We start from the raw sequence: 27,068 nt of genomic DNA, 5'->3' as shown, positions 1-27,068 counted from the left end.
CTGCATGAATTTATTAGCCCAGACTACAATCACCCATAGATTCTAATTACAAAGGAAATTAAAGGTGGAAGACTGACAGAAAGACATTCTCTTCTCACACTTGTCTGAACACTATCTCTTTGTTTTCACACTTGAAAAACTTAACAACATGAAAATTTGAACCTACTCATCCCTGAATACCAACCAAATGGTTTCAACCCACATTTGTAAACTATAGGAAGATTCCATACAGAAATGAATTACAGGGTCCATAGATTGGAAGATGTGAGTACCATACAAGTTTTCAAATAGATTATGTTACTGTTGTGGCATATGAAGCATTGCTATCAAAGAAACAATGCTATTAGATTCAGTTTGTGATTTAGGAAAACAGCTCTCAAAATAAGCAGCTAGAAAATTAAAGAAAGGTAAGGTAATTGTATTGTTATTATTTTACAAGATTCCCCCACATCACTACTTGCACTCTGAACTACTCACAAATTCCACACAAGCAATTCAATTTTCAATATTGAACCTACATCAAGCTTAAAATTAGTCTGTAATATGCTGTGTTGGGGTGCTATCATTTGCTTTATCCTCAAGAGAAGGCCGATGAGAGTACATACATATGCCATGTTGAAGCACCATCATTTGCCTTACCACTCTAAAAGAATGCCTATGAAGGAAACAGATATGTCATGTTGGGGTGCCATCTTTGGCCTTACCTCTCTCAGAGAAGGCCAATGATGCCATACACATATGATGTATTGGAGCACCCTCTTTGGCCTTACCCCTAGAAGGCCGATGAGGGTGGATACATTGAACACACTGTATCTTACAGACTAGTTTCTAATCTTGATGATTCTCTTCACAGTGACTGTTTCCTTATTACAGTTGACCACTAGGTGGCAGTATTTTCACCTGTACATTCATTTATATACAAGTCATCTTCATAAGGCCTATTGTTGAATTGCTTGTGCTGAATAATCTCATAACTCAAGTCATTTATCAAGTCAAAGACCCTTTGCCAAAGACCTTTAAGGCCAACCACTTGGAGTGACTGTTAAGGCCTTTGACTAATCAATGACTTATCAGTCATTACCCATACACTACTTTAAATAAATACTACACAGAATAACTTAGAATATAAAATATATACTACTAGTTAGAAAATATAACAATGTAAAGTTGTAGGTTATAATAGATTAAAACAATTGTATGTAAATAGTGATAAAATTAACAGATTCGTTTTATGTGTATTACCAAACACAATAGTATACTAATATACATCTTAATGTACAGATTTGTGATTTGACTTTTAAAGTAACCCTTGCCATCAGCCGCAGATGTGTATTTATTTTGCTTGTTTGTTTGTTTGTTTGTTTGTTTGTCTGTTTGTTTACATGGGTTATTTTTCAATGTATAACCCAAAGTGAACAGTGTTTTTGCTAAGGTATTGAAACCCTGATAACAGGAATGGAAAACATGGTAAGAATGGCAGTTTCTATACATGTGTATTGTACCATCATTTTTGTTGTGAACTTTGACAGTGGAACACTATAGATTTTACTTACTTACTGTCCCTAACAAAAAAACACTGGTAGTGAACCCTAGGTAAAATGATTAGAGAACTCAGGTAGATTTTACCTACTTAATACTGCCCTTAACAAAATCACTGGTTGTGAACCCTAGTAAAATGATAGAGGACCCCTAACAAAAACACTAGTGAAATAAAAGTGGTCATGATTTTTTGACAAAAAAATAGATAAAATAAATCGAATTTGAAGTTATTGTCATAATAACAATGAAATGTAATCAGTAACAGTAGTTTGTTGTGACTGTGTAATGGCTAACAGCAGTGGTACAAGAACTTTCAGAATTTTGTACATCAAAATCAAAGTTTTTTATTATTGCTTGTTGCTATTGTTTATAGACATATTACATCACACTGTGGCAGAATCTATCCTCTCATATTGCTTAACATAAAATGCTGACATGGATCTCTTGTTAGTCTTCTGTGATTGGTCCAATTCAAATTTGCATATCAGATTCCATAATTTGCATATTCAGAATAAACCAATGACATTCCACTTTACAGTATGTTTGCTGAATCAAGCGAACCAATGAAGATGCATTTATCTTATTTTAGTCTGCAGTATCTCTTTTTGATCAATAATTCTCTGAGATTGAGAAAATGGGAAACTTATTGCAAAATTTACATAAATTGTGTGAATTACTCAGATTATTTACATAATTAATTACATATTATTAACATAGCAAGTTGTCATCAAATTATCATTCTTTTCCTTCCAATGTTACACTACATAATTATGTCCATTACTTTAGCATCAATGCCACTTACACTACTGAAACAGAAATCAGTTTTACATTCAATAAACCACTTCTAAGATATTTCGTTCACAGAGAAAAGAGCAACCAGTGCGTCTACTAACACTAATTTTGAGATGAAACCATATATGCATTTTTATTGTTGATATCGATTCTAATAAGTGTTTGCATTACTTCAAATCAAAATTCAAAAGTAATGCAAACATCGTCTAATAAACACAGTGAACCTCAGACCACCTATCAACAGTTGTTTGATTATCTAAGAGTGAACCAACAAAGTTAGAATCAAATACCGAATTCTAAATTTATCAGGTTTTTACCAACACCATGAGTAAGATGTGTTATACCCTGATACCCAATATTTCCTCAAGGGTTTATATATAAACACAGTTGGTGTCATAGCTTTAATAGTATTATATTTTAGCAAATAGTTTGACTTATTAAATCAGAGAAAATATAAACTAAAGAACAAAGGAAAGTGAGAGGAACTTGGTATCAGAACAAAATCGAAGTCATACCTGAGACAGTGTGTTCTTAAACAGTGATGAAATATCTTCATACAAATGAAAAACGTGACTGACATGAGCTAAAAGAAGATTTCACACAAAGACAAACTGGGTAAAGACAACAAGATAACTGAGACAAAAACAACCTTGTCTCATTCCTGATTGCCATGAGCAAGCAAATGCATCGGTATTATTTCTAGAGTTGTATTACATAGGTTTCTGTCCATATCTCCATTGACTACATAATTTTAATAGTCATACAAGTTCTTTAACACTGGGTAACAAATTCTTGATTTCAGATTTTGTCAAGTTCCTCAGAAGGCTCTTTTGGAACCTACAGTTTGAAACAAAGATCCTGCTTATTAGGTACAAAGATTGTTTTGTTTAGTTTTGTTTAATTAACTTATGTCAGTACTGGACTGTCTGGTGATAATTGGAGATAGGAGTCAAACAGTCAAAAGTAAATAGTTCACTTTCTAGGGCAGTGGATATTTTAAATTTCAATCTAACACAAGTTGTCAGACTTAGTCTATACATAGTGAAACAAAGTATTTATGAAGTCAGTATATTTCAGTTTCTTCGTCATACATAAACCTGTTCGTCAACATGATATCTTCCATTTATTTCTTTATATTATGAACCTGATTATATCAATAGTCATCCATGTATAAACCTGTTGTACCACTACACCGAGTATCAAACACCAGGTAAAAAGAAGGAACCTCATCAACTGCTACGATAACTCTTATATGTGAGAACCTGGATTGAAGCATGGGCCTGTAATACCCCCTAAAAATATGAACATAGATTTACACATAGATGACCATGGTAAGTGTTTACTGTGGAAATATTTCATTTCTGAAGCTGTGGAATATTTGCTGATGTATCTCTTTTGTATAGCTGTTTTCATTTCTCTCAACAGGTAGAATGCACCCCAGGAGCTAATTCCCTGCAATTCAAAGTTCTTAAACTTTGCCATATGAAAGCTTGTCCCTCATCTATTGAACTAACAAGCAAAATTTGGATTTTTAAGGACAAACACAGTATTTGGTGGCCATATTGGATTTGGTGGCCATATTGGATTCTAAACTGGATTAATTTTGATATCATTGTGACTTCTATTTCAACAATTTGTACGGTAACCCCTGAATTTATTTCTTGATTTGAACTGAGAATGAGTTTGAGTTTTCATGAACAAAGAAAGAGCAAAATGGTAAGATTGTTACTTCTGAAGCACACACTGCTTTAAATCAGGTAATTAGACAGTCTTCTGATTTCAGCAAACATCCATTCCATCAGAATTGAAATACACCACAGTATTTTTATGTTATTAAAAATTCCTCTTTTTTAAATATTCTTTCATCAATCTCTTTTTCTCTCGTTCCTTTTCCTTTGCTTCTATAAGCCTTCTCAATTTCTCGACCTTTACTTCATATTTTTCTAGAATCTCATCTCGGGATAGATTTTTATCTCCATACTGATATTTTTTACTAGTGTTGGGATATGCTGCTTTTTCTTGATATTTTTCACTTCTGTATCTTGAATTCTGCTTCTTTTCTCTCAATGCATCATAGTTATAACCTAGATGTCTGGATAAAACATCGATGATAATTTGGAGGTCTCGGGGGTCAAGGGCTTCGTTGAACTGGGGATCAGGGTCGCCAGCGTAAACATCAATCTTGTTTAGTTTCGTTGCATCATCACTATCAGACTTCATGGGAAGCTTGTTGCCATCTTCGTCAATGACAACACCATTGAAACCCTCGTCAGTATTGATTTGTCCATCTACCATGTTATTGTCGACATTTGGTGGCAAATCTACACCTTGGGCAAGATTTTCTAAGTCGATTACAATCTCCTCATTTGATGCTTGTTCTTCGTTGTAGATGTTTGCGATAGTGTCAGGGTCACCCTTACCAGCTTCTTCTGGGTGGACGGCGGTAGACATCGGAGTGCTAGTCTGTTTGCTGTCTCCTCCAGAATTACTACCGTCCTCTTCCTTGGAATCTTTATCTTCCGTTCCATACAAAGTCATTCCCATTTTGATGAGCTTAGCTTTCGGTAGATCTTGATCTCTGGGCATTGTGCCTGGTTTGAAGACAGGTTTGTATGACATACTCTCCGGCGAAGGAATGTAGCGGAATTCTAGAGTCCAATCACCAACAGGATCCTCACCCCAGTTGTGAACAGTCATGAATGGCCAATCAGATATACCATTGCTATCGCTGTCCCATATTCGAGTTGAAAGTAGTTCTGACTTTGTGCCACTCGGCGAGTAGAGGAACAAGCTTATGTCTCCGCGACGAGGTGACTGAAATGTGATGTGGGCTTGGGTATGTTCTAACTTTGTAATAGGACAATCTTCCTTTATTGTGAGAGTCATGTTGATTGCATTTTCTATTTCCACCTCACTGAAACCAAAATCAGAATACTTAATGTCAGTGAAGTCAAAAACAGTAATAGAATATTTCAAAACTCCTAACTTTTTATTGTCAAAAATGCAATATTCCAGTTGTCAGAAAAACAAAAGGGTCGTGTTGTTTGGCCACTAGGAGTGCTGTTTTGAACTCTGGAGAAGTTTTGAAAATTTTATAGTCTGCATGGCCCAAATATACCTATGCCAATTTAACATCAAAAACACAAAAGGCTGTGTTGTTTGTTTGTGATGTTTTGAAAACTAGGACTACTTTGAAACTTGGGGTCATTATTGTCTAAATACATCATGTTTACACTATCAGAAAAGACAAAATGATTGTATTGTTTGGCCATTTGGAGTAACAAGTGCTATTTTGAAACCTGAGCAAGTTTTGAAACTTTACAGCCTTCATTGTGTAAATACATGTACACCACAATCCACCTGTGTGAAAAACAAAAGGATTGCCTTGTTTGGCCACTAGGAGTGCTGTTTAAAAGTCGGACTGAACATGATTGAACATCATTTCCCAGTGTTTCAGGATTAATTCAGTTATAAACAATCTTAGCCAGTCCAAGTAATTCTGTGGACAGATGTATAGTAGGGGCACCTCACATTAGTTAAGAAGGAAACTGCAAATAATGCACTGTTCCTCTTTACTGCTGTAATTTGCACAATAAAATAGTGCACAATAATCTTTTATTACTTACACATTGAATGGTTTATGTGGAACTTCATAGGTGATTTGTGGACCTACATTTTCCCAAGTCAGTGCCAATTCTACCATCTTGCTAACATCTAACAGTCCAAAACCAAACTTGTGGTTAAGATGAAAGCCTGCTCCATTGACATACCAGCCTTCCTGTGTTGGGTTAGGGATGTTACAACCACGGGCTACGATGTGTTGGAGGTCACGCCAGGTCAAGTTTGGACTGAAATGTAAATAAATATCCTTGCACTGTAAATAACCGTCTGATTTCCACACAATAAAAGATTTAGGTCAATTTGTGTGTTCTGAAATTCATCTACAAATGTATATATTGTTTACTGTTTTAAGAATCAAAAATACACTAAAATATAGTTACTCTGGAATGGTAAATTGGAAATGAATGTTATATTATAATCTGAGTACTAAAAACCTTGATCACACAACGATTTAATGATTTAATATGTAATGTCTCTCCCCAAAACTGGCAGAGTAATATGTCTATATATTGATGGCGAGCAACTTTAATGTTAATTAATGACATCATTGTGTGATCAAAGTGAATTGTAGATGGGTTGAAAGGTCGCACTTGTTTCTCACTTACCAATGTTCCAAACTATATTTTACCGTCCATGGGTGATGATGATGTTTACAACATTTGCACTCTATCTTCAAATGCAATAGCTCTTGTCCATTTTTGAACGTTTTGACTCATATAAGGAGTATTATAGAACCAACGATATACATGGTTTTGATACGATGTACAAGAATAACGAGGGTATAAAACCCATATTTTTGGCTTGAACACATTCAACAAGTTTGTACATGGTACAACAAATAGTATATGATTTGACCTACTTTGCCTCTAAGACAATGGCAAATGCACCGGTAGCAAAAGGAGCTGCACTGGAAGTCCCTGTGAAGTGTTCTGTACATTTATGGTTCAAGTCAGTAGTTACCTGGATAGGAAAATACAAAACAATACATGTTTCTCCTCCTATACATTTGTTGAAATAGAAAATATATGTATGTTTCTTGTACTATAAATTTGTTTTCCTCAGAAAAATCTTTTGCACATATTCAGCTAGAATAAAACCAGTGCTGAAATCATAAAACCAGAGTAAATATAAATGGTGATTTGTACTTTTTTATTACAAAAGTGGCTACAAAAATATAGAAATCATATCATTTGTGTATATAGTTACTAAAATAAAGTATATTTTCATATTCTCTGGACTCTCAACTATGAACTGTGAACCTTGAACTTACCACCCAATTATCTGGTGCCATGGAAAGACTTCCGTGGGGTGGATTGTGGGTAGAACCAACTAAAGTGACAGCCATGACTGGGGAGCAGGATTCAATGAAGAATGCACTATGACCCTGACCAGTGATGGCACCGATGGCTATAGTGTAGATACTGCTGACGTAACCATCGGCAGCACAATCGTCGTCTGTCAAACCCCCATTACCTGATGCCCATACGTAGATGTTTCCTCGACCATCGCGACCCTATAATGTGGAAAGAAATATATACACTGGGCAGTCATTTTTTTACCCACCTACAGTAATGTCCATGTAGCATACCTGTAGTAATGCATATGTAGCATACCTGTAGTAATGAATGTGTAGCATACCTGTAGTAATGCATGTGTAGCATGCCTGTAATAATGAATGTGTAGTGCACCTTTTAGTAATGTATGCTTGTAGCGTGCCTGTGTAGCATGTGGGGCAGAAGTCATGGTATCGATCAAGAAATCAAATTGTGTTTTTATGTTGTGCCTAGGTAGGTGATAAAATTGTATTCTGGTACCAAGAATTACATTTCTATCATACCTTAGTGATACCACCTTCAATGGCTGCCATTGCTTCTTCACCAGCTCCTTCAAATGTTTCTCCATCATCCGTTGGTCCCCAACAACAACTGTAAATGTCTATGATGTTATTGTGATAACTGAGAGCAGCAGCTTCTATTGCATCAGTCACAGGGCCATCCAATAAACGAATACCTAATACAGAATGCAAAACAACTTTGTAGTAAGTCTGTAATGGTAATGAAAAAAAGGCACGATTGTGCACTTTGTGGTAGACTTGTGAAGTTTGTCATATATTTAAATTTACCACATTTCTTCCTGATCATATTCAGATATAGTGCCAATTGAACAGCGCCCTCATACATCATAGCACCACCAGCAGTCATGTAGTAGGGTGGCCATTGCACATTTTGGGGTTTTTTTCACTGTAATACCTGAAATGCATGCCATATTCTGTCTAACATGGCTAAAGGACAAACTGTAATGTGTTAGCAGATCATGGGGCTTAATCATGATGGGACGTATTCCTAAGATGAAAAGGATGGGGGGGGGGGGGGGGGGCACAATGAGGGCAATGGAATCATCCCTAGATGAGTTTACAGTTATCAAATTGACATACCTCCAAGGCTGACACCATAGGCAACTCCTACACCACAGACACCATTGTTAGCTTCAGCACCAACTTCACCGGCACATTTAGTTCCATGGCTGTCAACATGAAAAAATCCCTTAATTCTATTAAATCATTTAACAATGTGATAGAAAGAGTTTTCATCACTTACTTGTAAAACTTACATCAAGTTATTATATGGCAACAACCCTGTCCAAACTGTCAAGTGTTGCTATGGCAACAATTATGCTCAAACTGTCATGTGTTGCTGTGGCAACAATCCTGTCCAAACTGTCAAATGGTGCTGTGGCATCAATCCTTCACAAACTGCCATGTGTTGTTGTGGCAACAACCCTGTCTAAACTGTCAAGGGTTGCTATGGCAACAATTCTGTTCTAACTGTGATGTGTTGCTGTGGCAACAATCCTGTCCAAACTGTCAAATGGTACTGTGGCATCAATCCTGCACAAACTGCCATGTGTTGTTGTGGCAACAACCCTGTCTAAACTGTCAAGTGTTGCTATGGCAACAATCCTGCTCAAAGTGTCAAATGTTGCTGTGGCAACAACCCTGGCTAAGCTAATGTTGCTGTGGCAACAACCCTGTCTAAACTAATGTTGCTGTGGCAACAACCCTGTCTAAACTAATGTTGCTGTGGCAACAATCTTGTGTAAACTGCCATGTGTTGCTGTGGCAAAAATCCAACTCAAATATCCTAGCACAAATAACTCACTCATTTTCTCCATTAAGCAATGGGTTATCATTGGGATGGGGATCAGTATCACCGTCATGGTAACCAGGATGATTGCTGAATGGGTCTGTTAGATTGTTGAAGTCATAACTGGCATCTATAAACTGTAACAGAAGGAGAAGATAAACATTTATAAAGAATCTTTCTATAATTATAGGATTGAAAAAAAAAATTGATAAATTTACTTTTGAAAATTAATATACTTACAAAGTTGTCATCTAAATCTGGATGTGTTCCATCAACACCTACCAAATAAGGAAAGGATAAATTAAGAAAATTAGTAAATTACTTGAAGTAGATAAATGGTGGTTTATATTTGCAAACTTTATGTTTAGCTTAGTTTAGTCTTTTCACTGAAATATTTTGTGTGCCAAGATAAACAACTTCAGTGTACCTTTAAAAATGTCAAAATTTTTGTACACATACATAATGTTACCGCCAAATTACTGAACTTGAAAACAGGATATTGACTCACTAGTTATTTGATCTTGACATAGGAAATGTGGATTAAAATACATCATATATATGTCATATCCTTGGGTTAGTTTGTTGACATTGGCGGGAAAGTCTACAAGAGCTTTAGCTTAATTGATACTCATATTGTAAGTTCATGACTCTAAGTTATTAAGTCTCCACACTGTGACACTGAGTGGACATGTCAACACGACTATATGTTTATTGAAGTCTGTAGTTAGTAGAAATTAGAACTATTATGAAGAAAACAAACTTTCTTAGTACTTGAATGGACATTCCAATGTCAGGGGGTGTCTCACCCAATAGAAGTCATTACATGTATTACTATGTAGAATCTACCTTGATTACTTTATGTAGTAGATATTAATGATCGTATTTTCTTTGTATTATAGTCAATTATTCGACTAGATTGAATATACGTTTGACTAGATTTGAGCATATGTTCGACCAGATTGAACATACGTTCGACTAGATTGAATATATATATATATGTAAGCTCAACCAGATTGAACATGTGTTTGACGTACGTTCAACTTATGATTCAGCATATGTTCGACTATAGATTCAAGATTTGTTTGACTTTAGACTTGGGTCTATTGCTAGGTTTATTGTTACATTACATCGTGCAGAGAATAAAGTGACATATGTGTGTAGAGGGGTGAGAACGCATTGTCAAGGACTCCACCCCTGTAGCTTACACAGAGTACAGACTTATTCAAATCGATAGCTGTTAGGTGACTAAAGAATCGATTACTCCCCTGAATTCGTTTGTGGACAACTCACATAAATATATGTTATATAAACATATGATGTGCAAGGGTAAAATGGAAGGCTTCAAATGCAAATACTGTCAACCAGAATATTCTCCCTCGTAAAAAAATTCTGCAAAATTAAGTTCTAAAACTAGTTTCCAGAGACTTAATTCATACATTTTATTGAGTTCAGTACTTTTTTGTTTTTAATTACTTTGCATTAATGCACAATTTGGTTTAAGAAGACACATCTAAACCTATATATTTTCTCATTAACACTTTCCAAGAATCAAGAGAACAATCCAAAATATAGTTACTTTAGAACAGTAAATTACAATGCAGAATGTGATATTTCCACTCCTCTACAGACCTTGATCATGCAATGATTTACAACTACCGACATCAGAGCATAGACAAATGGAACATGTTGCAAACAGGGAAAGCAAACAAATGAATTGGATTAATAACACTTGACACAGCATGTTTGAAGTGCAGAGACTTATACTACATTTCATCATTTGATAAGAACAGCTGTATGGCTTCTTTACATAATAGTTCATGTTCACAAACACATTTCCAGTTCCCCTGGCATTTCAAGTACACATAAAAAGGCCATAAAACTGTTCTTATCAACCCAATGTAATACAGCCCGCTGCTGTTCCAACCTGCTGTGCCAAGTGTAGTTAATTCAATTCAGTTGTTTACTTCCGCTGTTTGTAACAGGTTCTGTTCGTCCATGGTATGATGGCTGTACATATAATTAGTCAGCATTCATGTCTTCAAAACTGGCATTCGCATTTGTTTCTAATTTACCACCCCAAAGTAACTATATTTCACTGTTCAAACAAAATTTTATCTTGAATGAAAATATTCTGGTTAATACATTGTACAATATACACATTTTCTAACATCCCAAAACAATTACAGTGGTTTTTAATCAAGGTTTGAACAATGAAGTACAGCAACATATAGATATATTACTGAAATTTTTACACTGGCATAGATTTAGCCCTACTAGTCACAACGTTGTTGAGAGAATGACAAATCAAGTAACAGTTTGTTGCCAATAACGTCGCCGAATGGCTATGCAAATTTAGGGCATTCGTACAAAGTCAACACATTTTTAAAAATACTCATGAGCAAATGTTCATGTCACTTGTTCAAAGTAGTTTTCACAGGTCACCATGAGTAACGAATAGAGCTGATACGAGACTATCTTTCTCTGTAAATAGATTGGTCTAACAGCAACCAACACCAAATTAACGTTATCAAAATAACGACACACATAATTGCAAAGCTTCTTTGATCTGACCCTACTAAATTTTACAGAAAGACATAAAACTACTTTAGAATTAAAGTAATGTATTGATATGTTGCACAAGTTGATCGTTCAAACTTCGTTTTAAAAAAACCTGTAACGACATTATGAAATAACATTGTGAACCATGCATCAGGTAGTGTGGATATTATGAAAATGGTGCACTCTAGAGAAGAAACATAAAAATACAAATGGAAGTTTTGAATGAGTAAAAGAATACCAATGTCACAAACAAATGACTGAAAAAAATTCAAACCAATGATATTAACTAACAGTGACAATAATGTTGATGAACTGGTGTGAAACACATCAAATTCTGTGACATACTTACTGTTAAAATATCCATTCTTAGCATTATTATAAATATTAGAATATCAACAAATTTAATACACAGAACTTCACTTCAATAACACAAATTATTTTTTTTTAACAAAATATTTTTTTTATGCACCAAATACATGTAGATGTATGTTTATATTAAACTGCCTGACACTTTAGTGTATATACTCTCTTGTATTTCACACACATTAGGACAAAGAAAAACTTGTAACTTTTGGTCAAAAATAGTCAAAAAAACTAACACTACAACTTTGCAATGACTTACATCAGTTATAATGCACAAGGAGTTTAAACACTTTTTAAGCATCGAACATTCAATCTGTCTTAGTCAAAAAAAAAGTAAAAAAAAAAAAGTAAAAACAAACTTGAACTAACTGTGCATAATAACCTAAAGTCATTTGATCTGCTAAACAGATAAACATTTTTGGTTACAACTTTATATATATGAATGTTTTCAACTATCCAGGTATGACTTAAATAATGGATTATTTACAATCCAATGAACTTGCTGTATTTTTTTAGCAGCGACCTGTTATTAGATCATATAATAGTCAGCCTGAAGAATATGATGTGAAATTATTGCCACTTCAAAGCATCAAGACCAATAATATAGACAGTAATCAAGTCCATTATTTACAGTAATCTTTAATTTCTGTTAAATTCATTTGTAATCTTGTCTGTTTTTATATTTTGACATCATTTATGTAGTGTGTTCCATTGATCTGATTGTACTTTAGTATGTTTTATGTATTACAAAGAGTACCACAATGGAAATCAGTTTTTAACTTTTTTTCTGTTATCATCGCCAAAGATATTTTATATGTTTTTGTTTTGCCACATAAAATCAACCAATCTCCAATTGTATATCTTACTATAAACTCTATGCATTATAGAAAATAACTATGGCCAGGTAATATAGTTACTTCAAAATAATTTGAGAACATGTATGTAACCTTCTCATCTCTACTGTGATTCTTGGTTCTGATTGGTCTATTCTAAACAAAAGTTTCATTCCACTCTATTCATCCGAAGACAGGACTGCTGACTGGTGGCAAAAGACCATCTCATTTTCTCTGTTACTGGATCAATGGAAGTGTTCATTTAACATAATAAACAGCGTCACCTATCATACAGTGAACATGACTGAAATTGAAGGCTCCCTCTCAGCTTTTCAAATTCCTGTTATGAAACAGGTTTAGGAGAGTATCAAAGATCATATCTTACCGTCATCCACAATGCTGACAACGACACCCTGTCCTGTATACCCTAGTTTCCAAGCTGGTACTACATTCAAATCCATACCTTCCGCTGCGCCTCCCTGTCCTGTACTGTGCTGTATGATACATTAATAAAACAACATGCTATCAGTTTTTTACCTCACTGATTGACACTCTAAAAATACGGAAAATGTACAAAGAAACTGTGTATATTCTTGACCTACAGACTATGACAGCTATATGCTTAAGATAACCATAAACAAAAATCTCTCTCTGTTGTCTATGAGATAACAAGGGTTCATTTTTTGGAGTCTTTGATAAATCCATTTTGGAGATTTCCTGATAGTTATACATAATAAGTACAACTGTTTATGATACATTTACACTTACCAAGTACCACTGTTTATGATAGCTACACTTACCAAGTACCACTGTTTATGATATATTTATACTTACCAAGTACCACTGTTTATGATAGCTACACTTACCAAGTATCACTGTTTATGATATATTTATACTTACCAAGTACCACTGTTTATGATATATTTACACTTACCAAGTACCACTGTTTATGATAGTTATACTTACCAAGTACCACTGTTTATGAGTTTCACTTACCAAGTACCACTGTTTATGATAGCTACACTTACCAAGTATCACTGTTTATAATAGTTATACTTACCACTGTTTATGAGTTTCACTTACCAAGTACCACTGTTTATGCTAGTTACAATGTATACTTACCGAGCACCACTGTTTATGATATATTTACACTTACCAAGTACCATTTTTTATGATAGTTACACTTACCAAGTACATGTACCACTTTTATGATATATTTACACTTACCAAGTACCACTGTTTATGATATATTTACACTTACCAAGTACCACTGTTTATGATATAGTGGATCATTAAATGGCATATTGAAGTCATCTCCAGTGTAGTCAGGTGACAGTACATCAACATTTGGTATAACCATCTTTTTACCAGTCTTTTCATCTATCATTTCATCCTTGTTGTCTTCCATGTCAGTTTTCTTTTCCAGTTTCTTCTGTATTTCCATTGCTTTGCGTCGTAGCTCTAGAAGTTCCTTCACTTGTATGGCACTACGTTTGACTCTTATTTTTAGTTCTTGCTGTTTAGCTGATATCACCTGGTGGATTTATACAACATTTGTTATAATTCAAATACTACATCTACAACTTCAAGGGATGTCATTTTTTCTCGAAAGAAAATTTAGCTGTTTTTTTTATACCTGGGCTTAATTTTCACTGATTTGGGAAGGTGTGCATAGTATTTATGAAAAAATGGCATTTTCAAGGATTATTTTAGTGGGAAAATACACCAGCGAAATCTGTGAAAATTTAGTATTCACAGTAAATTAAATAGCTAACTTATAATCCAACACTGGATTAATGGACTAATGATACTATCTGGGATCAGTTGTTGTTATGGTAACATAATGCATTTAAGGTGATTGGACAGCCTTTCTTTTCAGGTCTGGGTGATAAGAAAGACTAAATGATCTATTTATCATTCACAATTCCATTATTTATCAATTTAACAAACACAGTACAAAGTGATTTACGTCTACGAATATAGTGATATCGGTAAATAAAATGCACATTATATCGGTATTTAGCCAAATTGTATCTCTAATCTACAAATTATTCTGTTTTGTAGAATACCAAATTAATGAAAATAGTAACTTTATCTCATTAACATACAAAATACAGTCAAATTTGGTTGATAAAGATCATTCATGTACAAGATCGCATGATACTGAAAAATTACCACGTTTCCAGAATCTGCGAAGAAAATTAGTCTTAAAATGGAAGCCTTTCCTTTGATATTTGATACCTTTCCACACTGTGTTGGAAAGACCAGACTCTAGGCTATAATAATTTAAAACTTCCATTATTAAAATTGATAACCCTTCATATTTAGCTGTCTATTAAAAGTAACAAATAACACAAATTTTACCTTAGGATGAGTCTCTAGAAGGTTAGTCAATGCGTCAGCACTACGCTTTGATTTCCTGGCCTTGCCTGCGTGTAGAAAATGATATTTTTTGTGGTTGTCACCAACCTACAACGAAAAGAAAATATATTTATGTTAACAAGTGGTGTGCTTAACCTTTATACCCCATCAATTTTATGTTTTACCCTTGACTCTAGTGTTTTGCCTACGTGGCATGACTATAAAAGAACATATTAAGTCCCTCTATACATTTATTGTTTATATAGGGACATGAGTGACGTAAAATAGAACATGATCAGTCCAAATACACCATTTTTGACTTGCCACATTATTTGTCCATGTTGCATGCTGAGCTATTAAACAAAAATTTGGGAGAGCAAGCTCAAGATGACGAAGAGAAACAACTTCTTGTCAGTGTCTTGTTCTTGTTATAGTGTTGACCAAGTAAGGCCAAAAAAAATAGACTTGTTTCTGGTCAGGACATTTTGTCAAAAGTGGTGCGACTACACAATTTTTTTTTTTTGATTCTCAACGAACCTGTCACTCAATCTACTATTTATGGCAGTTACTGTTCTTTTGATGTAGTACTTTAGAGCAAGTGTATATGTGGGGCAGATGTCATTTGCTTGTTCATGATTGGCTCTGCAGTTGTCTTCACTGAAATAGGGAGGGTTATTTTGGTGTTTCCCCACAGATCTGCAGTATGGGCTGGACAAACATGAAAAAAATAGGCGAACACGAGGGTATTTAAGTGATATGTGTGCTGACCTGGAGCAACATATTTTTTGGCCTAATCAATTGATTTTCATGGTGTGCCCACATTTGTAACTATTATTTCTGGATATAATAATTAAAGTGGCCAAACAAATTAAATTTATATTGAGTTCACAGGTTATATTGTGAGAACAGTTGCCATGTCAACCATCCAGTTTGCTACAGTACAAAGGCTAAAACAACCACCTGTTGATTTCAACACCTTTTCAGAAGAAACACAATTCTGAATACAAACTATACAAAACATACAATAATAGCAGAGAAGAAACTCAATATGGACCTAAAGAACTAAGCATACTATGCACCAAGGCTATAACAATCTACAGTGTATATTTTCAGTATGCAAAGCCATTTAAGGCCCACATCAGATAAGGATTGAAATCTAGATCGAAAAATCTTATTTTTGGCAGAGATATAGAAAAAATTGGTACATAACAAAAGAATGATCACATACATGTAATCATTCTTACAATAACACTAGAGCTAAAACCCTGGATGGATACAGCCTTTTAACCAGTTTTCGCATGTTTACAGTGCTTACTGTGTATTTCATTCAATCTCTCGTACCTACGCTTGTGACTAGAATTGCAAAAAGCTGTTAAAACAGTTTGAAAATCCCAACACAAAATTATCCAATCAGGTTGACAAAATGACTATAATGTAGGGAACTCGGGTAAGTTTTACCTATTAATACTGCCCTTAAGAAAACACTGACATATATATACAGCTTCATTCATATATACAGTATATAAATCTGTATACATGTATGTGTATAGTGAATGCAATCTGTTGACGTCACACCTGTTCAGGTCTATACATGTACATATAGCAATGTTTACCATTGTTTGTATTAGGTACATAAAAACATATAACATGAAAACAAATAGTCATCTCAATGAAAACTTAACATAGAAGATTGCATCCAAAATTTAAATACAGGTTTCAAAAATGTCTCCATATTGAGAAGTTGGTGCATATTCCAGTTATCAAATAATTATACACCATAATTATTGTTCTTTACACAAGTACAAATGATTACATAGTGATCAACTCTCTCAGCATCCTTCAAATTTATAATTGTATGAGTAGTCCGGTCTTTTTTTACGTTAATAAACAGAATTCAAGCCAGTGTACACTAAATTTCCACAAATGATGCAACTTGTAGACAACCAAAAATGCTATTTCCTTGCCCTAAAATCATATTTTGTTGTAATTTTGAACTCAATAATGTTCTGATTAAAGATTAAACCGTAACAATATTATTTTTTATTAAATGACTCCTGATTTTCACTTTTATGTTGCTGTTTTTTATCCATCCTTTTTTACATTGACTTTACTAGGAACATTCTTGAAAGGTTACATTCCAATATTTTTTATACATATGGCAATTAAGTATCTGAATCTGAATCTGAATATGCATTACAATGTGAAGCTAAAGCCGAGCAATTTAGTCAAAATGTACTACATGTAGGTAAATTATTTACGCCAATTAAGAGTATGGAACTACCACAAAAATCCTTGTAGACAGGTAACTCAGCTAATTAGGAGACTTCAAATGTTTTCAAAAAAGATTTTATCAATTTTGAATCGGGCAAGTATTAGTGTACTGAAAAATAGAAAAGATTTCGAATCTGGGGGCTTTTAGTCGAAATTCATCACTTTCTTTTATCCTACTCAGTGACGTATATAGCTGATGAAAGACTTCTATGTACATGTACTGATAAAGTCCACTGATGACGTGGCTCTGCATAGTTACAATACCTTGATTTAAATATCAAAACGTCAACAAATCCACAGACTGTGATGACTAATCCCAACAACTGGTTACTACAAAACTTTTACCCAAATAAAGCTGTCTTCTTTTTATATAACTATGTGAACATTTCACAAAAGAAGAGACACTTCATATAGATTGAAGCAAATCTTCCGGAAGTTTTCCCAAGGAAAGAACAAAGAATCGCAATACAGCTGTTTGGTGTATCATCGCAATAGAGCTGTTTGGTGTATCATACACCAAACAGCTCTATTGCGATTCTTTGTTCTTTCCACTGTCTATGGGTGTATATACATGTATAGACAGCTGTTGGATTAACACAAGGTAGCTTTTGACATTCCAGTTGAATTTCTGCAGGCATATATGTGGGCACAGATTTAGTACAAATCACAGCCATTGCCTGATATGTGCTTGCATTCCCTTTCGTAGGCGATCAACTTTGTCAGAGGTCTTTCCAGGTCTTTTTCGCAAGAGGGCTTAGTAAATGATTGTAATGTTGTTGTAATGTTATAATTGTTTTGACAACATTGTTAACGCTCTCACCCTATGTCACTTTCTCCAGAGATAATACCTTATACTCATAGTGTAGCATACTGTACACAGTACATTTCAAATTACAAATACTTGTGATCATAATTTTATATCATAATAGTATTTGGAAAAAGGAAACATACAATATTTTACAAATTGGTGAAATATGCAAAAATATATCAGTAAACAGATTCGCACATTCGCCAGAAAATTTCCCCGAAAAATGAAAGTGTACTTTTTCCGTAAGACTTTGTAAAAAGTATGAAAGTTACAATATTGGTTGATCAGCTTACCTTTTGTAAATAAACAAATCCATGAGTTTCAGCCACCTCTCTTGCTGCATTCTCATCTCCATCTATTGCTACTACCCATTCATTTACATATGTTGTATCTTTCTTAGCTTCAGAACATGCTACTATCATACAAACTACCACTATTAGTGGTATCACAGTCTTCATACTATTTCCTATTAAACAAAACACAGAATATGAAGGTGTCAAGGTTGGTATCACAGTATTATTATTATTATTAGACTTTATTTAAACTCGATATGAGGTTCAGCAAAAAAAGTATCCCAAGCTGTACAGAGAGAAGTGAAGTAGGGACCACTGGCGTCAGTGTTAGTCCTGTGGGACTGTTCAGCCAAAGGCTCTTCTCACACAGAGTCGAGATAAAAAATAGACACATATATACATTAAAAATACAAAAAAATACAGTATGTTATTATGTGTCTAAATTGCTAAAAAGATGTCCACTTCAGATTCAGATTAAAATCTATGTGTGAAGAACAGTTGTTCGGAAGAACTACTAGGGGGTGGGGGTTTGTATATAGAAAAAGTTGGTCAACAACAGAAGAATGATTAAGATAACACTAATGTGATGACCCTCGATTGAAATGTTGCCATTAATAAGGACAAAATAATGACTGTTCTTGCCAATGGATTAGTAACCTTATAAGGGAAAAGTGGTAAAATTTCAAAGATTCCATATACCTAGTACCGAACAGTTTAAACTTTAGTAGAGAAACTATATTGGTAAAGAAACTCAGGTAGATTTGACCTGCTAAACATCCTGAAGACAAATATTGTAGGGCTGACATGTCATCAAAAACATCATCACTAAATAATACAGGAAATATATTTATTTTTTTCAAGATTTCCCTTCTCTCTTTATACTATGAAAGTTTGACAGAAAAGTCCAGAAACAATTAGTATTAAATTTAAAGTCATAATTTATCTCCTCATCTCGAAAGAGAGAAAATAATATTCATGTCAGACATGTATTTAAAACATTTTAGTTGAGAATGACACTTAGTAAATTCTACCAAAGATTCCCCAGATATTCAGGAAGTGTTTCAAAACAGTTCCTCAACAAAATTAAGCCTCAATGTACAAGAAAATTATTGAATCTCTTCTACTTACAGACTGGTACTAATTAACATGATGAGGTTTTTGCACTCTCAACTCAAATTTATACGTGCATGTATATATTTTTTTAAATGTCTGGTTGGTAGTCAAGCGAGTCCTACATCATACATAACACTTTCAAATTATGAATGTATGAAAGTGTGTAAATATAAAGTATGTAAATTAATATCAATTTTAACAAATTTATACAAATTCCTAGAGATAAGTAACACTTACCTTACCTTTAAGCCATTTTAAAAATACACTTTGGTATGTAAACAAATATTCAACATTCGTTCACATCAAAACTCAACAAAGAACTGTGGGTTTTTTATTTCAGGATGTTAAAATTTACATCGACACTTGTACATACATGTATGTGCCCATACATATACTAATTTGCCATATGTGCATTCTTAACCATATTTTTTCAATTTATCAAATATACCTTTGTAAAAAAAATATAACAGAAATAGCACCAGTATTGTTGTAGCACTACTGACTATGTGTATTTTAAATTCATTTTGCTACTTTTTACAATCAAATCTGTTTGCAGACTTTTTTTTGTATTTCATGTTTTTTTTAATTGACTAACTTCATGTAATTGAAAATTGCATTTTACTTGCTTTCAGTTGCAAGTGAAATGATGAAATCAATCAATCAATCAATCAATCAATCAATCAAACAATCAATGAACTAGACATGCGAATTCCCATGGGAGATATAGATTTATGAAATTGCACTTTACCCAATTGGTCAAAGTCATGCTTGTTTTGGTCAAAGATACATTCTTGCTATGGGATTTAGTCCCAGTTGCTATGGTATTTGTATTTAAATTTGTATAAAGTAGGTAAATAATTCTGTTTGCGGACTTGAATTAACATGAATCATGAATTATGAAATAGGCTTAAGAAATTGTACATGTAGTTATCCCACATTCATACATATACATGTATTTATTTTGACCTAAGCTAAACTGTTGCTATGAATTTGGTCCAAGTTGCTATGGTATTTTGTACTTGCACTATGATGATATCAATATGAAACATATGTACATTGGTGAAAAGAATTGTAAAACAATATTAATATAAAATATAGAATCATAACTGTTGTCAAATTAAAAGGATAAAAATGAATAAAAATGTTTTATTTTTTTTGAAATGTTATAATAGTACACATATTTCAATACATCACAGATTACACTGTTACTTTGTATAACTTTATATTAACACACTGTAGCTAGCAGACTCTCTCACATTCCTTTGAGCATCGCTAAATGTTTTTTGTTGTTGTTGTATGTACCAATATCTACCACATACATGTAATTGAACTTGTATCCTTGTACTGTGGGCCCTCATTGACTACATAGGGGTAATCATTTGATAACTGTTACTGCGATGCTCCATGTTATTGCGGGGCATTGCAGTAACACATCAACAAATAATTAGCCCTTGATGTAGTCTATGAGGGCCCACAGTACATCCCATGGATATTTGAGTACAAGTATGCAGTAGATATTGATACATACAATACAGCCCTTTTAGTAATGCTCTCAGGACTGTGAAAGAGTCTACATGTATGTAGCTAGCTATAATACTACTGACAGTGAACAAAATGACTACTTATATTTGAATGACTGATATGAAATGTGAAATGTATTTTAGTTACAGGTGATAACTCAGTAAGTTATGATAACACCAATTTTAGTTTCCCAAGTTATTTTAATACCAGGGATCTTCCCAACCAAAATTTTAATTCCGCAGTAAAATGACAGAGTACAAATTATGGTGATCTCAAGTTTCCAGATTTTCCCCCTCTGTCACCAGATACCAAAGCCTTCACAAAACACTCAGATATTCATTTTTACAATATAGATAGTAACTATGGATAAATATTTGTAAAACACACATATTACCACCAACAAGCTAAAACATAAACCTTATTACTATACTTATCAATGCTGACATAAAAAAACCCCATTTTTTCTAGATGAAAAGTATAAAAATAAGTGCGACAAATTGTTCCTTTCATTAAAAAATATCTGTTGGCAAAACAAGTGGTGACCTCAACAAAATTTGTTTGTACATATACTGCCAAACTAGAGTGAGCATAGAGTTATTATAATAGACAGCATGGTGTTTTGCACATGCACAGTTTTTGTTACAAATTGTACAAACAAAATACTCTGATAGTGAACACATGCATAAAATGTTACATTTTATCTCGTGAAAACAAATAAATAATTTTATGTTTGAATCTTCCTTGTTTCATCCAGTGATGATAATTTGTGTTCACAGCGAAATAAAATATATCACTTTATGTACTTGTGTATTATTAGTATCTTGTCTGTAGTTGTGTGAGATGTCAACCTGTCTGACTGAAACTCTCAAGTCTCTTTAGTTTGGTAGTATCATATTGGTGAGGATCAAACTTAAGGAAATCTTACCTTTTAGGTCGCGACTGTCGTTAGCATCAACAATCAAAACACATAATTAAAAGTAAATCTGGAAAGACGATAAATAAATTGTACCATATGGTGTTCAGAGTTTCCTATATATTGTGATTTGCTAAGTATCGGTTGCCTGGAGCCAAAATGTTCACAAATATCACAACGGGTCACAAAGACTTACCCATACAAAGATACCAGTACATTTCCATATTTATTTGTTTATTTTTTCATAATCATAATTGTATATGAATCAAAATATGAATTAAAATCACTAGTTATTATATTAAGTTACATGTCAGTACACGTTGAATCATGCACGCTAGAATATTACAATAACACAGGAAATTATTTTTTTGATTGATTGAATTCAGTGTTAACATTGAAAGCTGTACTAAGTAGTAACACAGCATGCACAATATACCGGTATTTGTGTATTTGATCTAAATTGCTTTTAACTCTATTTAGCCTAAATGTGATGTTAACCTTTACAAAATAAAAATTTACAAGAATATATTCACAATTATTATTTGCCAAATTTTTTTTGACATTTATTAAATAGAGCTGCTACTATACTTTTATCATTTTGCCTTGTGGGAAGAAAAATATTTGTTTTTAAAAAGTGCAAATAGTGAACACTTTGAGTCAGTTTTCAGGGTTTGAATTTACCTGCCTTCGCTTCAGGTAGTCAGATTTAGCCTATACAATAGTTTCAGCTATAGTTTTCAATTAATGTCCATTGGTCTAGCAGGCAGCCACATTATTACAACAATGTTCGACAAACTGTATCTCTTAGCCTGTTTCAAGCTGTGCTGAAACTACCTACTAGCAGCAAGTTTTCTCTACCAGCATGAAACAATATACCAGCATCAATAAAACAGATATCACAAAGAAATGCCTTTTAAAAAAGCAGTCAAATCACATCTGTCCAGTACACTAAGGGACACTGAAAACAGCGAGTTTATTCGGTATAAGTTAGTTTGTCTCTACATTTTCCCTACTTCTGTTATTCTTTCCTATTTCATGTAGTTAAACCCCTTTGCTTATCCCACCACTTTCTTGAATCACTGTATGGACCCCACTGGAAACAAGTCTTTGACTTTGTTGGTTATCCAAGTAATTCAACAATTTGTACCAGTTTTTATTTGTATATCTGTACTGTCGATCTTGTTGTTTTACTGAAATAAACCAAACTAAACTAAACTAAACCATATTGAGATCCCCCTCCACTGTCTATGACTAAACTAAACTAGCAGGAGCATATTACGTCTCCCACCTATTGTCTATAGATGCAGGCCTAATTATATATGTACAATCCAAACACCCCAAGAACAATCAAAATGAGTAAACAATACTTTAAATTAGACACCCTTTTCAACTAATTTGCATACTTAATTAGCTGAATTTAAAATTACCATGTCATTGTTGAGTCAAATCTACATTTTTGGAATAGCGCTGCCTTCTGTTCACATTTCAAGACTTGATAACAAACACATTATTGTATGCTTCCCATCTCAGTAGAATTATTTTTTAGTGTACTGCTTAGACTTATTCCAGTCTCTGGGCTTCTTTCATTCTTTATTTGAATAAAATAATTTTAAAACACACTGTATTCTTTTGTATGAAATATTAAATTAGTGACTGCGAAAGCCTACACCCTTGGGAGATGACTAGTATGGCAAAATAAAAAAAAATATGTTTGTTTCTGATAACATGACTTCAGCAAATAGGGTAGAGGTAGGTTGGGATTATATTTTATTTTACATTTCATTGTTTTTAATTACTTTGACCCTAAGACAAGATACTCGTTAGTCACAATACTTCTGTAACAGTTAACGAAGTGTAAAAGAAGTAAATGAAGACAATTATGTGATTCAGAAATAGGCAAACACAATATGCAGACTGTGCTGTTATAGTCCATTCTAAATAAATTTTGATAACTGGGAAAAAATCTATAAGAAAAAAATTCTTCAGCATCTATCAATAAATTAGATGTTTAGTCATAATATGTTTGGCATATTTATTGTCAAAATTTGGAAAGTCGTGTATCATGTACCTTTAGAAAAATCAGGACTTGAGATGTGACCATCTACAAATTTTATCTTTGCAAAGAATGTTCTATTGAAATCAACCTCCACACAACTAGATAAATAGATAAAAACTGACACATAGACTAAACGAAATATAAACATTTTATGTATGTATGTATTGATTTATGTATGTATGTATGTATGTATGTATGTATGTATGTATGTATGTATGTATGTATGTATGTATGTATGTAATAAATGATTGTCTGCGTCTAATCACTCTTCCCTGGATGCCATTAATTGGATCTCATACACAGAAAATACACTCCCGCCACTGACATTTGATAAATTTGCTACTCTGCTGATACACCGGTCTTCACGCTTTTCCCTGATTGGTCAATAGCCCCATTTGTAACTGTCAGTCGAAATTTAACGCCCACGTCGGAGTACAAGTATGTATGTATGTATGTATGTATGTATGTATGTATGTATGTATGTATGTATGTATGTATGTATGTATGTATGTATGTATGTATGTATGTATGTATGTATGTATGTATGTATGTATGTATGTATGTATGTATGTATGTATGTATGTATGTATGTATGTATGTATGTATGTATGTATGTATGTATGTATGTATGCATGCATGCATGCATATATATATATATATATGCATTGTATATGTATAATAAATATTATGGTATAAAAATATACAATCTGTGTTATGTTAGAGCATACATGTAAATAGAGACATCAACTATGCAATGTCAAGAATTGGCAATATTGGAGGGAAATGAAGAGGGAGCAAACTTTAGATTGATTTTTTCCTCTTCATTAATTGGGATAAACTAAACGAAATATAAACGTTTTTTGGCATAATAACTGTGTGATCATAACTACTTTATTCTGCAAACTGAGCTGTCTAGATGAAATCCTTGAGAGTTATTAATTGTCAGGTTTTGAAGTGGGGCTTTCCTAGCTCTCATCTCTCTATGACACCCACCACTATACACAACTATGCAGTGTTTACAAAACGAAAGAGGTGTGCCAACGTCGATCAGTCACGGGAATGTCTGTCAACGTGGCTCGTCTGTATATTGTTTTAATAAAGTTACACAGTTTAGAATAAAATGTTAAGAGTGTCTTCCAAGCAAAATGAAACTAGCTGATTTAACGTTAATACACGTATACGTTTTCCGGTACGAACTCTTTTCTGAACGTTTACGGTTAATTGCATGCATTCCGAAACACATGATCGTGTCACTGTTACTGTTAGTGTTACTGTATGTATTCTGAAATAGGCCAAACGTACTTGTAAAACTTCTTCCCAAACTTGGGAAGATCAAACTATGAAGTTTTACTTTCCCAACATTCTCCGAAATCGTTGGACCACGACGCGACGAACAATATGTCGTGACTTCAATGTCACTCAGTTTATGACATGCCAGGTTGCATCAATGGTGGTACACTCACCTTTTCAATGGTGTCGTCTCCCCAACTATCGATTTTAATTGTTCATACAACTTTACAGTTTTCTTCGTATTTCGTCCTCCACTCAACTTGTCACCACATTTTATCTTCTCTGAGCATTCAATTGATTATGAAATTGGCAGGTAGAGTGAGATGACACCACAAAATACCGGGTTTTGTATTTCCGGACAGGTCTGTTTAATGTTTGTCCAAATCTCGGTGCCCCAGTCTAACTTTCTGTAACATGTACACAGTCTGACGTCAGGAATAAATTTACATCTTATTTCATATCAAGTGATTGTTCTGAGCATGCGCTTTTCGTCCAACCACCTGTTCTCCCATGGGCCATAAACCCTCTGGGATCTTCATCTCTTGGGAAGTTACGACTCGATTTCAATCGTTCTAGATGAATATGTAGCAGCGAGAAAAACCCCAAAGGAACCGATCTAATTTTGATATTTGTTTTGTTTACTCACAGTCCCTCTATCACAGTCGCTCTATTCATCTACAGTGATAGAGGGACTGTGGTTTACTATAAACAAATCGACAATATAAAGAAAAACACATCAACATACATACGTACGTACATGCACAGACACACACACACACACACACACACACACACACACACACAGACAGACTATTGTTTAGTATTGAAGTAAATTTTCCAATGTAAAATTATTCACTCCATTTCACTTCACTTTCAGAACAAAGGAATGAATATTTTCCTTTTTTTTATTACTGCAGTCCCAAAATACACAGACACAGATCACTGATTGACAAACAGATTGACTGTAATAATGCATCTGTAGTTGGTTTTTAATTGACCAACAAAATGAATTGTTATATACAGCTACCAATGTTTACCAAACTTAAAACCAGATATATAGCGTGTTGCAGGTTACTGTACAAACCTGAAGAAACCAATAGGAAATTGCACATACTATAGCATGATATCGACCTTTGCAAAATTTGCCATGGTGGCGCTCTACTTCCTGTCTGTGTGTACTTTGGGGGTATACATGGTATAGGATACTCAGTTAATCATAGAGCATGGCTGCTTTCCTCAATGTCTGAACAATACAAAAAGCATCCCTGATTTACACTTCTATAGAATACCAAGGGACAAATTAGATGATGATACCCCCAATCTGAGCGAGGGCGGTGCATTCCCAATTTCCTGTTTGCAGTCTGGAATGGCCTATTGCAATTTCTTGCCACACTTTTGTCAAAAATGAAATAAAGCATTTAAAAACATAGTGCAACTAGATGCAGACATGCAGGTGCCAATGTTTTGTTATCTGCATTATGGCACAATAGTTTAGTCAAAATGTTACAACATACTGTATTCATTTAATCTTGCTATCTTAAAGTGTAGCATGTGTTGTTACTTCTTGGTTTCTGCATGGTTGTACTAAATAG

At 33.9% G+C, this 27,068-nt stretch overlaps 1 protein-coding gene across 1 annotated transcript; it reads right to left on the bottom strand.

Moving 5' to 3' along the window:
* Positions 1–25,867, bottom strand: LOC144432528 (neuroendocrine convertase 2-like). Its single transcript, XM_078120753.1, has 13 exons — positions 25,650–25,867; positions 18,584–18,756; positions 15,215–15,319; positions 14,112–14,384; positions 13,236–13,344; positions 9,336–9,373; positions 9,111–9,232; positions 8,387–8,475; positions 7,790–7,962; positions 7,223–7,465; positions 6,812–6,912; positions 5,958–6,179; positions 1–5,245 (listed from the first exon to the last, which is right to left on the bottom strand). The coding sequence occupies exons 2-13, from the start codon at positions 18,746–18,748 to the stop codon at positions 4,165–4,167; spliced, it is 2,721 nt and encodes a 906-aa protein (XP_077976879.1). The 5' UTR covers positions 18,749–18,756; positions 25,650–25,867; the 3' UTR covers positions 1–4,164.
* Between the last annotated feature and the right edge of the window lie 1,201 nt (positions 25,868–27,068).

This window comes from Glandiceps talaboti, chromosome 3 (genome assembly GCF_964340395.1).
Source record: "Glandiceps talaboti chromosome 3, keGlaTala1.1, whole genome shotgun sequence".
NCBI lineage: Eukaryota > Metazoa > Hemichordata > Enteropneusta > Spengelidae > Glandiceps > Glandiceps talaboti.
The sequence above is the reverse complement of the archived record's forward strand: the minus strand, read 5'-3'. Positions and strand labels throughout refer to the sequence as shown.